General features: G+C 37.1%; 1 protein-coding gene across 4 annotated transcripts; it reads right to left on the bottom strand.

The window, feature by feature from the left end:
- Window positions 1-1,042: 1,042 nt before the first annotated feature.
- Window positions 1,043-5,279, bottom strand: LOC110764600 (pyruvate kinase isozyme A, chloroplastic). 4 transcript variants are annotated; one of them, XM_088246042.1, is made up of 8 exons: window positions 4,444-5,279; window positions 4,191-4,278; window positions 3,908-4,098; window positions 3,575-3,693; window positions 2,834-3,077; window positions 2,440-2,674; window positions 1,993-2,344; window positions 1,043-1,417 (listed from the first exon to the last, which is right to left on the bottom strand). In XM_088246042.1, the coding sequence occupies exons 1-7, from the start codon at window positions 4,984-4,986 to the stop codon at window positions 2,016-2,018; spliced, it is 1,749 nt and encodes a 582-aa protein (XP_088102168.1). In that variant the 5' UTR covers window positions 4,987-5,279; the 3' UTR covers window positions 1,043-1,417; window positions 1,993-2,015. The 4 variants fall into 4 exon arrangements, with proteins under 4 accessions (XP_088102168.1, XP_021823294.1, XP_021823293.1 ...); XM_021967602.2 differs by lacking the exon at window positions 1,043-1,417 and adding an exon at window positions 1,663-1,830; XM_021967601.2 differs by lacking the exon at window positions 1,043-1,417 and adding an exon at window positions 1,663-1,841.
- Between the last annotated feature and the right edge of the window lie 9,154 nt (window positions 5,280-14,433).

Consider the following 14,433-nt stretch of genomic DNA (forward strand, 5'->3'; position numbering starts at 1 on the left):
TATTCCAGGAAAGTGGCAACATATGCGGTCCAACAATTCCTTGATTTTTCATGAAAATGACAAAAATGGGTCTAAATCTAAGGCCTTCTCCAATGCAAGGGGGCTAAACCTAAAGTTCGGGATTTTAGCCCCAAAACTCTCCCCAACACACCTACATGAATAGGCTAAATTATTACCCAACTGGTTTTTCAGCCGGAATTTGGGACCATTTAGCCGTCCAGGCAATAATTTTTGTGGGACTCAAACTGAACCTACTTGAAGGAGCAGGCGCATCAAGGCAAAAAGTCATCCACTTTTACTTATTAAAACTGGACACATGGCATGCGATGGAGCGTTGACCATTTGCATCCAATGGTTGTATTTAAAACTGGACTCAAATTATGAGTCAACATGGTTGGAGGAAAAAACTGTTTGAATCTGGGCAATATATGAATAGTTGTATTTTGAAAGGGAGAAATTTGGGTTGGAGATGGCCTAAGAGCCTCTCACAATGACTCAAGTTTTTGTTAGGTTTTGCAAAATGGGTTGGAGTTGGATGTAAGCAAGAAATTTGAGATTCTTAATTGCTGCAAAAGCAAGTATTACGATACGTTATAATCATCTTATATTCCCAAACAGTCTCGTAAGATGACGTTGAAGCATGTGAAATTTGCAAAATGATTAGGTTTCTTTAGACTTCAATACTTGGAAGCAAAGGCTAGCCGCGGGCTGAGATTACAGTCAAAACTATCCAAAGCATCTCCATATAAAACCAAAGTAAATTTTGGAAGCTAACATTCTTCAAGAACTTGGGCTTCTTCTCAAGCTCCTTGCTAGACTGCTCATCAATCTTTGCCACAGGGCTCACCAGACTTAACAGCAATGTGGGAGGAGTGGCAGTCAAGAAATGGAGATTGTCTATTTCTAATCTGGTCAAGGTAGCTGATCATGTTGATAACCTGAGATCGAGGAAAATGGAAAATGGAAATGCATAACAGATTGTTTTAGAGGAACTGAGTTTTGATTTCATGTGGGGTCATGGTCATAGGTATAGCAGATGAGATGTTAGCATTTCTATATAAACTTTTTACTTTTATTTTTATAGAACTTCGGGCAAAAAACTAAATGCTTTTAACCTCTCAGAGCTACAACAAAACAACCCAACACAGGCTTGTCTGCTCAACTCCTCCACTATCCTTGGAAGCAAAGCCTAGGCTCAGGGTGTGAAACCAGTCAAGACCCCTAGAACCCAAATTAAGAATTGGCCGGCACCATTCTCTGAGGACTTGAGTTCCTTCTCAAGCTTCTTCTTACCAGACAGCCTATCAGTAATCTTTGTGAAGAAATCACCACACTTAACAGCAAGGTGGGAGGTCTGGCAGTCAAGAAATGGAGCTTTTCTATTTCTAATCTGACGAAACTGGCTCATGTTGATGACCTGAGATCGATGTAATAAAAGGAAAATGAAATACGTAATAGATTATTTTAGAGAAATTAATTGAGTTTTGATTTCATGCTTATCTGCAAAGTGATTAGGTTTCTTTAGACTTAAGACTTTGTAGCAACAAAAGATAAAGTAAACGATTCCACAACAAAACACAGCTTCTTTGTCTGCTCAACTGCTCCTCCACTATCCTTTAAGCAAAGGCTAGTTGCTGGCTCCAATAATAGTCAAAAGTACCGTCCAGAAAACTTCGAAACAGAAAATTAATAAAGTTTCGTCAACCCCATCATTCTTCAAGGGCTTAGGCTCCTCCTCAAGCTTCTTACCAGACACAGACAGCCTATCAATAACCTTTGTAAAGACCTCACCACACTTAACAGCACGGTGAGAGATGTGGCAGTCAAGAACTGGAGAGTGTCTAAACAAAAGTTAGGATTTTCTTTTACTAAATACATAATCCAAAGCTTGAAAACACAACCTAGGGTGTAAGTAAATTGCAGATACATCTACTATAGTACTTCCATGGACTCAAAGATTCTATTATTACTTTGTCTTTTTTAATATATTACCTTGAACAAAAAAACACTTCCTCCTAAGCAATGGTCTTAAGCTGGATTGATTGGAACGCCATTGGAGTAGCACGAGAAGTAGTGACATCTGAGACTACCAAGACTGAATCTCCTTCTTTCACCAACCCCTTTGATTTTATGAGATGGATGGTGCTTGAGATGTTAGACTCCATATCATCTGATAGATCAACAAGAAGTGGAATAACTCCCCACTGCAAATTCAGAGCCATACGGGTGCTTTCATCATTTGTGAAAGCGAATATGGGAGGATTTGGTCTGTTGCGTGACAAGAGCGATGCCATGTGTCCATGCTTGGTGTACACAAAGATTGCATCCACAGCAAGGTTGTTAGCTGCACAGAGAGCGTACAGGTTGATTAAATGTTAGCTGATTTTCACACGAGACTAATTGAGGAAAAGAGAGGCTGTGGAAGAAAAGTAGAAGTACCCAGTTCAACAGCAGAATTGCATATCTGCTCAGCAATGCGATCAGGCAATGAGACTCCTAGTTGACGTGGAAGGAGAGACCCTTGTCGGTTTTCCTCACGACTCCATGTTTCCATTCTACTGCTGGTCATTTGAAGAACAGAAAGAGCCTTTTGTCCAAATAATCCAATTGCTGATTCCCCAGCCAACATCAAGGCGTCTGCATACTGTCGAACAGCTTCAGAAATATCTGCCACCTTTTGAGAAAGTAGTCATTATAAAGAGACTTTCTCACAGCAAATAACCCGAGAAAACAGGAAATCTTTTTCTTTGATTGGTTTTTCTCTCTTACTGCTCCACATGCTACAAAAATAATCATTATAATTAGAGTAGTTCTAGGAATATGATATTAGTACCTCAGCACGTGTTGGAGTTGGATACTCAATCATTGACTCAAGAAATTGAGAAGCTACAATAACTGGCTTGTTTAGCTGCCTGCAAACTTTGGTGATTTCTTCTTGGACTGTTGGAATCTGTTCAAGTGGGATTTCAACTCCAAGGTCAACCCGAGCAACCATGATTCCATCAGAAGCCTCTATGATTTCTTCCAACTTCTGAAGGGATTCCAAGCTCTCAATCTTAGCCAAAACTCTTATGGATCTGCAAAGGGGAAACCTCAGTTTTCATATTTTGAATTCCAAATGATTATAGGCTTGGTAGCTAGAGAGGTTGATACAACTATGTGGCTCCTAAAAAGAATGGTAAGGATTTATATCTGGTTGAAAAACCACAGAACTCATTTTGGCATGCCAGATGACTGTGGTAAAATGGAAAAGTAAAGTTACAGGCATTTCATTGTTGAATGATGATATTGCTGAAGCATGTGGAAGTTTTATAACAAAATTGGAAAACGAAAAAGCTAACCAGAGATATTGATACAGTTGAGCTCAGCCCTACCCTCACATGCACTTAGAGCCCAAATAAAGGTGCTGAATTTAGAGTGTAAACTTAAGCAAGTACGAAAGTGCCTTCAACCACATTATGCAAAAAAACAACTTAAACAGATAATTTAATCCGGAAATTGCAAAGAATCCATCATATCATGCAAGGAAGAAAGTTTCCATGAAATATTGAACTATAACTGTCTACTTCCTTACGTGGCTGATTTGGTAGAGAGGTAATTCTTCAAATGCCTGACAGATTCAGCATCATTTACGAAGGACATGGCAATAAAATCGATGCCTTCAGAAATTCCAAATTCAATGTCAGACCAATCCTGTAGAACAGACAGAAATAAACATGAGCATGGAAAGGTATTATAAGAATGTATGTCAGTATAAGTACATAAATAAACAAACTTAAGAAGTCTTCCCCTCCCCAAGTTAGTAGGTTCTGCAATAGTGCTAACGTGTGAAGTTTAAGGATTTACATTCATTAATAGGCCAAAGAGTTTGAAAAACAAAATGCAAGAATATTTTATGGATACTGACCTTGGTTGACAGAGTAGGGAGCTCATAGTTCCTCTCCACAAGCTTCCCATCTCTCCAAAAGCTGAATTTTGCTCGAGGCAGGAATAAACCGGGGTCTGTGCACTTACAACGCAGGTCACTTCCTAATTTTTCAATGACTTCAAATAGTGCCATTCCACCATCAATAACAAGTTCATCACCCACTTTGATACCTGCAAACAATTCACTTGGAAGCCTCAATGAAAAATTCATCCACTACTACAATAAAACCTGCCGGTTATACAATTTGCAATAAAGTCACTACCTTCAGAAAAACTTTCATAGTTGGCTTGAACTGTGAATGGAACATAACCATCAAATTTTTCTGTGGTGAATAGCCAGATTGAATCCTCCTGATATTGCAAGAAAAAGAAAAACAAGTCCATCAAATTGACTTTTTTTATTCTGCATTTCCTTCTGATGACAGATCATGCATCATTCTGAGCAAAAATACAAGGTCTAACTCTCCTACCTAGGAAGAAAAACCAATTAGCCAGTTGGGTTTTGTTAATTTTTACCTGAACTTTAAGAGAAGATGGAGCTCCATGATCAACAACATGAATCTGACTGCCTTCAGTATCAATCATGACCGAGACAGAAAACCCCTTTTCCTCATTCAACTTCTTGATCTTCCTAATCACATCGCGGTGCCACTCCCGGGTGTTATGGCACATATTGAGCCTAGCCACATTCATCCCTCCCAAAATCAGTTCCTCCAAATCCTCCAAAGAAGAACAAGCTGGCCCAATTGTGCACACAAGCTTGGTCTTCCTCAACCCCAAAAACCCCTTCTCCCTCAACTCCCTCTCTGACACCGCATCGAGCTCCAAAGTCCTCTCCAAACTTTTCAGATTTCTCACTCTCTCTGATTCCTCCAAACCCACTTGCACTGCCTGCACTCCAGCCCCAACCTTACCCTTGAGTTTCTTTCCAATACAAGACACCCCATGATGCAAAACTGGTACCCCAAAAACTTTTTTTTCTAAATTAACTCTTGGGTTCTTAGCTTTGATATGAAAACATGTATGAATCGAATGGCCAATCACCGCCATGGATTCCATAAAAATATTGAACTTGAACTTTTTAATCAATATCAGAAAGACCAAGATGAAAAAAAAAAAAAAAAGGCTAATCTTTCTCACTAATAGAATACAGGGTTACAAACAAACCGATTTCTTCGATGAATTCTGAGGCTTCTTGGATCGAAACCTCCGTCAAGATTTGGACTTTGTTCGGAGTTTACAAGAAGAAGAGGAGGCAGGGAGGGGTTGAGTGACAGAGTGAAAGAATATTCGTCAAAAAAGAAGAGAATAGGGGCCAAAAGGAAATAAATTTACAAAAGAAAAAGGAGAGCAGGCTTTAGATTTTTCGGCATTAAATATTTTGAACACTGGTGCATTCGAAAAGGGGCGGTAGTAGGTGTCCAAATTTAACGGTCAACTACCCTTTGCCGGTAGGGTAGGGCCGACAGTGTAACTGGATCCATTTGCGGCACGTGAGTTTTAAGACCTGTACGGTTCTGCAGACAACAGCTGTTTTGTCACAGATGGTCCCAAAGCACAGAGTGGTACAGGCTATCAAAACCCTTCTTGGATTTTGGAGCATTTCCTTCATTTTTTATTACCCCAAAAAAAAAATATTATTATAAATAAATCCAATCCTAAATATGTATTTATAAAAAAATCCACGTACTATTTAAACATAGAAATACACTCAAAATCAACAGTTTTATATTTTTTGGGTGTGTTTATAAATGGATTTTGAGTGTGTGTAATGATGGATTTTGGGTGTGTTTATAAAGTGTTTTGGGTGTTGGGTTTTTTTATAATTTCAACCCTCATTTTGGGTGTTTTAGTGAAACTCCCAAAAAAAAATTGAAAATGGATAATCAGAGCCCACCAAACTGAAGGGCCTCAAATGAAAGGGTTTTCTTTTTTTATGTATAAACGTGGACCCAAATGATTGTAAGCTAATGGGTCCATCTGACATACAATCAACTCATTCAGACCAATCTTTGTTTAGCTTTAGAACCCCAATTTTAAATGTAAATTCAATTGCAAACCCAAGTGGAAATTTAAAAGAAAAATGCCCAAATACACTAAAATGGACCGAGGCAAGAAGCTCAAGGCTTAGAGCTTTTTGACAAGGGGTTGTGTTGAGTTTGGTGTTGAAACTTGACAGTGATTATTGTTAATTTTTTATACAAGAGATAATTTAAATTAATGTATCATACAGGAAAGTAAATTGAATTCGGGCGCAAAAGACAAGCACCACACTACTTTAATTAACTAGCTTAATTTATATAGAGCAATGGGGGAATGAGGTTCTCTTTAGGGCATTTTCAGCAGTCAAACTCTTGCCATGGCAAGGGGGGGCTAGGGCTGTCGCTATTCACTTCAATAGTGTCTGCCCTTGCAAATAGTAAGTTGCACTTCCAGCAGTTGCCCGGGCAAATGGCAAGTACTATTCAATTTTTTATTTTTTTTCACAAATTTGTTTACCTAAACAATTAATTTTGACAATATTTTCGGATAAAATATTCGGAGAAGATTTTCAGATAAGATTTTTAGTTTCAAATTTCAAATAAATTTTTGTTTCAAATTTCGGATAAATTTCATATAAATTTCATCTAAATTTCAAATTTCAGATAAATTTCATTTGAATTTCAACTTTTCATTTCAATTTCAAATTTCAGATAAATTTCATCTGAAGTGAAGTGAAGATGTTTTTTAAGATTTTAATGTTTATGTTTTATATTTAGTTATGTTTGGTTTTTTTATGCTTTGGTTGTGGTTCGTTTGTTTTTATATTTTTAATGCTTTGGTTGTGGTTAGTTTTTTAAGTATGGAATGTTTTGAATAAAAAGTAATTTTATTTAATAGTTTCTTTGGTAACTCAAAGAAAACCAATACTACTAATAAAATAAAATACATGAATTACAAGCAAAAATTAAAACAAAAACATTAAAATACAATGAAATGAAAAGGCAAGCAGACTAACTTAAGGGTTTTCATCATTTAACCAATCCGTATTGCTAGGTCCATCATCATGAAAAAGTCTTCGTCTCATAATAGCCTTTCGTTCAAGCTTCCAAAATTGTTTTGTTTCAGGAGACATATGGCTTGTATCCATGGCCATGGTTTCCCGATCCTTCTTGTCTTCGTTTTCTTTGCGTTGATACTCCCTTTCTTTGCGTACATACTCCCTTTCTTTAGCATATTCTATTCGGATTGCCCTTTCATCTTCTTGGGCTTTCCTGTCTAATTCAAGTCTCATGGCGTTTTGCCTTGCAATTTCCTCCAAAATTTTAGAGGCATTACTAGTAGAATTATTTCCTCTCTTTGCCTTCGCCGCCTTCCTCCCAATAGGTCTTGGCGCCTTTTCAATGGGTGAGTCTTCACTCACAGGGGATTCCATAGGCAAATCTGAAGCTTGTGAATCATGGAGTGACGTCTCATTTAACACCACCGTTCGAGCTGTTGAAATAATGATAAATCTCTTACAATGCTTCACCACCTCCCAACATTGGGTATGGTTGAAAGTTTTTTTCCCTTGTCCAGTAGCACAAAACCACATTTGAGCTTGCACAATCTATATAAAAAAAAATTGAATATGCAAAGAACTTAAACAAAATATTGGTAATGCAAAAAAAGATAAACATATGAATGAAAATCCAAGAAATATTAACAAAATATAGAGAATGCAACAACCATTTAAATAAATATTAGAAATACAAGAAATATTAACAAAATATAAAAATTGCAAGAAACATTTAAATAAATATGGAAATACAAGAAATATCAACAAAATAAAAAAATCGCAAGAAATATTTAAATAAATATGGAAATACAAGAAATATTAACAAAATATACAAATTGCATGAAACATTTAAATTAAAATTAATAGGACATTAAAATTAATATAATGAAAATTACAAATAATTTACCTCATCGCTTAGATTTTCCCCGCTTCTTTGGTTATCCATCGCTTTAGTGAGGGCATCTCTCCATTTCCTCAACTCTTTGTTGAGAATTTTCCACTGACTAGACAATGTCATTTCTGTACGGGTGGAACCCAATCTTTCAACAAATTCGCAATGAATTTTTTTCCACATTTGACTGATTTTCATCTCATTACCCGATATGGGATCATGACTAATTTGGATCCAACACTCACACAACAAGACATCTTCCATGATGCTCCATGCCCCTCCAGTTTCTTGAGAAAAAGCCATAATATGATAGAGAAAAATTAAACTTGAAAGTGAAAAAAATATGGAGTAGAAAGTAAATAATAGTTGGAGGAGGAGAAAATGTATGAGGATTTGTTGTTAAAAATGAAGAAGATTGATTGGTATTTATAGAAAAAAAAATTCAGTAATTTTTGGGAATTTTAAAAAAAAATTTCAGAATTTTTTTCATAATTGTTGGCCTTGAAAAATTCCTGGGCGTTGGATTGGATGACAAAAGCAATCGGAAGGACCAGAAGCTGCCACGTGGCGTATGACCGTTGGGGAAAAGCTGATGCGCGTGCAGCAAATTTTTTTTAATGTTGGCGCGTGCAACACACGCGCCAACTTTAAAAAAATTTGAATGCTTGCTGACATCACGCTAGCGTCAGCAGCGCCTTCGGGCCAGCACTCGGGCTACTTCTGCCTTCGGGCCAGCCCAGGCTGGTGGACCCCACCTCTTGCTCGGGCTAGCTTTTGTTGCTGGAAATGGGTTTTGGCCTTTTACACACCCCCCCCCCCCCCCCCCCAGCCTGAGCCCTAGGGGCTGCTAGAAATGGCCTTAGGGTAAGCAACAATCTACCGGCCACATTTTTCTTTCATTGTCTTGTTATTTTGATTCATGGTGAAGAGGATATTCGAATTTTGGATCTCTTCCAACATTAAGAAGAGACGTATCACTAGACTAGAAGAGATTTTATTTTTTTATTCTCTTGCTATTAGATTGGGATTATGCCATGTCTTTCACGTGTATCACATTTGCAAGTGAAATTAATTATGCTATGTGCTTTAACTGAAATATTGTTGGGTTGATGTCATGTCTCGTATCTGTTTCATGAATAAAGTCATGCTAAATTCAGCAAATCTCCAGCTCAAAGATTGCCAATTTTCCATAAACTGAATGGGGCATTAAATTCTATGTTCCCTTAGCTAGGAAGAGGGACCATATCAAAATCACTTGTCAATAGCCATTGATTACAATTGATCCAATGATGAAAAAATGGGCTCACTGATACACAACGTCCATGGTAGAATTTTGCCAAAGGGCAAACCCTAAATATCAGACAGTCAAGGCTCAAGGCTATAGCAGGGAGAGAGAGCAGCAACCAACCACAACCACTGCCCAATTTGAAAATAGAATTCATATTCGCGAGATGATGATTGAGATGAATAATCCAGTGCTACTGGGGCAAGTGTGTTTGACAAGGGCTAGGGTTGTTCTGAATCCGAACAAAGGATGCCTCCGAAACCTTGTTAATGTCGTCGGCAAAGGCAAATTAGGCGGCAATATTTTCATTTCGTCGCCTACACAACTAGTAGAAGCTGCAACCACCTCACCAATTTCAATTCCAATCCCAATCCAAATCCAAAGAAGAAGGAGATTAATGGCTACTTCCAACGCGAACTCTGACATGGCCAACAACAACAACATCTGGCCTTGTATTCCCTCCTCCTCCTCCTCCTCCTACTGTGACCCCTGCCTTGATCTCTTTTTCGACGCCCTCAGACCAAAATATAGAGATGCTAACCCCTGCCTTAAATATCTTGAGCGACTGCTTCCCTTGGCCTGGTCCCATGATCCCCTTACCACCATCAAGCTCATCTTCACCTTCGATTCAATCCTTTTTTCTGACAGAAAGTTCGACACGGCTATGCTTTGGCTCCACCACAACCACCCCAAGACTCTGTTACGCAACCTCCACTCCATTGCCGACTTGCCTTTTGTCCCCTATCCTGGCCGTGGGAGTTGGTACAACCTTGTCCAAATTATGTACAATCTCACCCAAATTTTCCTTGGAGGGACTTGTACACACATCAAGCACGAAAAACCCAAACTCATATATGAAATTGAAACAAGGAGAAGAAAACCCAAATGTGTAGGAGAAAAGCCACGCTGGTTACCTGAGACGCCATCTCTAGGCATGGAGGTTGAGAGAGGTGACAGAGAGTGAGAGATGAAGGTGGAAAGGTGGTCGTTGCCGAAGTGGGTTAGGGTTTCTGAGGAGGTGACAGTGACTGTCGCCAATGTGGGTGCGAATGAGAGATAGACAGAAGAGAGGAGGGGAGGGGAGATTCTATGGTGGAGGTGGATATAACTAAGAGGAGATAGAGTTAGGGAGATTCTATGGAGGATGTGGATTTTGTGAGGTTTGGTAGAAGGAAGAAGAGGAAGAGGAAGAGCAACGACTGAGAAAAACAAAACTAAGTGAAGGATGGGCAATAGGCTGTCAATAGGGAGTTTTTATACGGGGCATTTGTGATTGGGTTTCAAAATAAGGATATTAGTGAATAAATTGGTGAGCCAAGGGTAAAGCCGCCAATTTCCCTTTATTAGGCTCTTTTAAAAAACCTTTTTTTGTTTTGCTTTTCTCTTTCATACTTTTGTTCTCTTTACCGGTTGTGCAAGTTCAAATTATAGCTTTTTCTACATTTGTCAATAGCCATTGATTACAATTGATCCAATGGTGAGAAAATGGGCGCACTGATACAGCACGTCAATGGTAGAATTTTGCCAAAGGGCAAACCCTAAACATCAAACAGTCAAGGCTCAAGGCTATAGCAGGGAGAGAGAGCAGCAACCAACCAGAACCACTGCCCAATTTGAAAATAGAATTCATATTCGCGAGATGATGATTGAGATGAATAATCTAGTGGTATCGGGGGCAAGTTGTTCCGAATCCGAACAAAGGATGCCTCCGAAACCTTGCTAATGTCGTCGGCAAAGGCAAATTAGGTGGCAATATTTTCATTTCGTCGCCTCCACAACTAGTAGAAGCTGCAACCACCTCACTAATTTCAATTCCAATCCCAATCCAATGAAGAAGGAGATTAATGGCTACTTCCAATGCGAACTCTGACATGGCCAACAACAACAACATCTGGCCTTGTATTCCCTCCTCCTCCTCCTCCTACGGTGACCCTTGCCTTGATCTCTTTTTCGACGCCCTCAAACCAGAATATAGAGATGCTAACCCCTGCTTTAAATATCTTGAGCGACTGCTTCCCTTTGCCTGGTCCCACGATCCCCTTACCACCCTCAAACTCATCTTCACCTTCGATTCAATCCTTTTTTATAACAGAAAGTTTGACACGGCTGTGCTTTGGCTCCACCACAACCACCCCAAGACTCTGTTACGCAACCTCCACTCCATTGCCGACTTGCCTTTTGTCCCCTATCCTGGCCGTGGGAGTTGGTACAACCTTGTCCAAATTTTGTACAATCTCACCCAAATTTGCCTTGGAGGGACTTGTACTCACATCAAGCACCAAAAACCCAAACTCATATATGAAATTGAAACAAGGAGAAGAAAACCCAAATGTGCAGGAGAAAAGCCAAGCTGGTTACTTGAGACCCCATCTCTAGGCATGGAGGTTGAGAGAGCTGACAGAGAGTGAGAGATGAAGGTGGAAAGGTGGTCGTTGCCGAAGTGGGTTAGGGTTTCTGAGGAGGTGACAGTGACTGTCGCCGATGTGGGTGCGAACGAGAGAGAGAGAGAGAGAGAGAAGAGAGGAGGGGAGGGGAGATCCTATGGTGGAGGTGGATATAACTAAGATATAACTAAGAGGAGATAGAGTTAGTGAGATTCCATGTAGGATGTGGGTTTTGTGAGGTTTGGGAGAAGGAAGAAGAGGAAGAGGAAGAGCAACGATTGAGAAAAAAAAGAAGAGGAAGAGGAAGAGCAACGACTGAGGAAAAAAAAAACTAAGTGAAGGATGGGCAATAGGCTGTTAATAGGGAGTTTTTATAAGGGGCATTTGTGATTGGGTTTCAAAATAAGGATATTAGTGAATAAATTAGGTGAGCCAGGGGTATAGCCGCCAATTTCCCTTTACTAGGCTCTTTTAAAAAGCCTTTTTTTTGTTTTGCTTTTCTCTTTCATACTTTTGTTCTCTTTACCGGTTGTGCAAGTTCCAATTATAGCTTTTTCTACATTTGTCAATAGCCATTGATTACAATTGATCCAATGGTGAAAAAATGGGCGCACTGATACACCACGTCCATGGTAGAATTTTGTCAAAGGGCAAACCCTAAACATCAAACAGTCAAGGCTCAAGGCTATAGCAGGGAGAGAGAGCAACAACCAACCAAAACCACTGCCCAATTTGAAAATAGAATGATCATATTCGCGAGATGATGATTGAGATGAATAATCCAGTGGTACCAAGGCAAGTGTGTTTGACAAGGGCTAGGGTTGTTCCAAATCCGAACAAAGGATGCCTTCGAAACCTTGTTAATGTCGTCGGCAAAAGCAAATTAGGCAGCAATATTTTCATTTCGTGGGTTCGATTTTATCAAGAGAAAATTAGTATTATAAGGTTAGGGACAAATTAATATGATTTTATATATCCAATGGATAAAAAAAACTATTCATCATATTTTAATGTTAATTTCTTTAATTTTTATTTATTTATTAAAGTTAATTTCTTTAATAGAACCATTCATTTTAAAATATTTAATATAAAATATTACATGTCAGTTACTTATATGCTTTAATCTTTTTTTTTTTTTAACTCACGAATCTTCAAACGTAAAATAATTTATTGTTTGAGTACTTAACATGAATGGTTATAAAAATAGTAAATTGAGCTTAGACCCATAAAATTCATTTTAAATCACCTACAACCATTTCCTTTAGTTTTCTATTTAAAATACCCAATTTTTTCAAATAATACCCAATGACTAGGATCCAACTAAGCAAGTTACCTAATATAACTTAAAATCTGATTTATTGTATTTTTTGGATTCCAAACCTACCCCTATTTATAAGTTATTGTGTTATGAGGGGGTGTAACTAATGACACACGTTGAATTTGGAAAGATCTCCAAATAGTTATAATGGATGTAGGAATTAATTTAGAAACTTATTTGAAATTAAATATTAAATTCCATATTAAAGTATTAGTAATCTATTTACGACTAGTAATCTATTTTTGAATTAATGTTGTTTTCCTTTTATGAATTACGACTAGTAATCTATTTAACTTATTAGTAATTTAAATTCAATATTAAATTTAGGAATTAATGTTGTTTTCCTTTTATGAATTATACGACTTGTATTCTATTTTATTATAGTTTTATGAATAATAGTGTACATTCTAATTATGTTGAAAAATAATTTGATAATCTATTTATTATTTGTTTTTTGAAAAACATTTTTTTTAATGAACCTATTTTTTCTAAATGAACTTATTTTTTCTCTCCAAATAATGTACCTAGTAAAACAATTTACCTAGTATAATGAACCTATTTTTTTGCTAAATTTTGTATCTATTTTTTTCTCTAAATAATGTACCTATTTTTTTTCTCTAATAATGTATACCTAGTAAAACAATTTACCTAGTATAATGCACTTATTTTTTTCTTCTAAATAATGTACCTATTTTTAATTTATAAAAAATGTGCATAAATTTCAATTATACGACATACCTATTTTCTATAAATTATTGTGTACCTATTTTTAATTCCTGAAAAATGTACGGAAATTTCAATTACAAAGTAACTGACCTATTTTTTTAATTTTTTTGGTAAATAATATACCTATATTTTTATACATATATATTTATATTTATATTTTTCATATGTACATTATTGGATATGTAATTTACATTTTTTTTTTGTTGTTGCAATTTTAGGGGAATGGCAACCAAAAGAAATGGGGTGATTGCTATGCTATTAATAGGGAGTTTTAATTACAATTATGGCAGTTAATGAAATGCTTGGAATAAATTATAAATAAAATATGAAGTCTGATGGCAAGGATGTAAAAACATAGGAATACTATGACCTATTATATCTTAAGTTTGAAATTGGGTTTTATACATAGATTTATAGAATGATGGGTATATGTCTAGGAAATAGAAATTGTAGGGACCTATATCAAACAAGCCCTTATAAAAATGACTTGCAGCTTAAATAGTTAGGTGTATTTATTCGTATATTTGATGTCTTGTATCGATTCTCTCGTTTCTGATTTCTTTCATATTAAATCAAAATCTTAGTATACTTTGTAAAGTGAAAGAGAATTGAAGATGAAGGGTCTTTGTTTTCACGCGGTTCTTCTTTGATCACCACCTGTGGTCCAACTTGGATTTTATCAAGTCACGCATTTCCATTTTTCATGGTCATGGTCATGGTAAAGAATATCTGAAAGTAACGCTTAATAATTTTCTTTAACTTTATGAAATTTTACATGCTTAAATAACGCTTACAATGAAAGAAAAATGTGGCCGGTAGATTGTTGCTTACCCTAAAGAGAACCTCATTCCCCCACTGCTCTAT

Source organism: Prunus avium, chromosome 8 (genome assembly GCF_965620075.1).
Source record: "Prunus avium chromosome 8, drPruAviu1.hap1.1, whole genome shotgun sequence".
Lineage (NCBI taxonomy): Eukaryota > Viridiplantae > Streptophyta > Magnoliopsida > Rosales > Rosaceae > Prunus > Prunus avium.

Excerpts from the sequence above, each read along its gene's own strand:
- LOC110764600 (XM_088246042.1), bottom strand. The coding sequence starts at position 4,986 with ATGGAATCCATGGCGGTGATTGGCCATTCGATTCATACATGTTTTCAT. Across the intron at positions 4,099-4,190 it reads CTATGAAAGTTTTTCTGAAG|GTATCAAAGTGGGTGATGAA; the intron begins GTAGTGACTTTA and ends AATTGTTTGCAG. Across the intron at positions 3,694-3,907 it reads TCCCTACTCTGTCAACCAAG|GATTGGTCTGACATTGAATT; the intron begins GTCAGTATCCAT and ends TCTGTTCTACAG.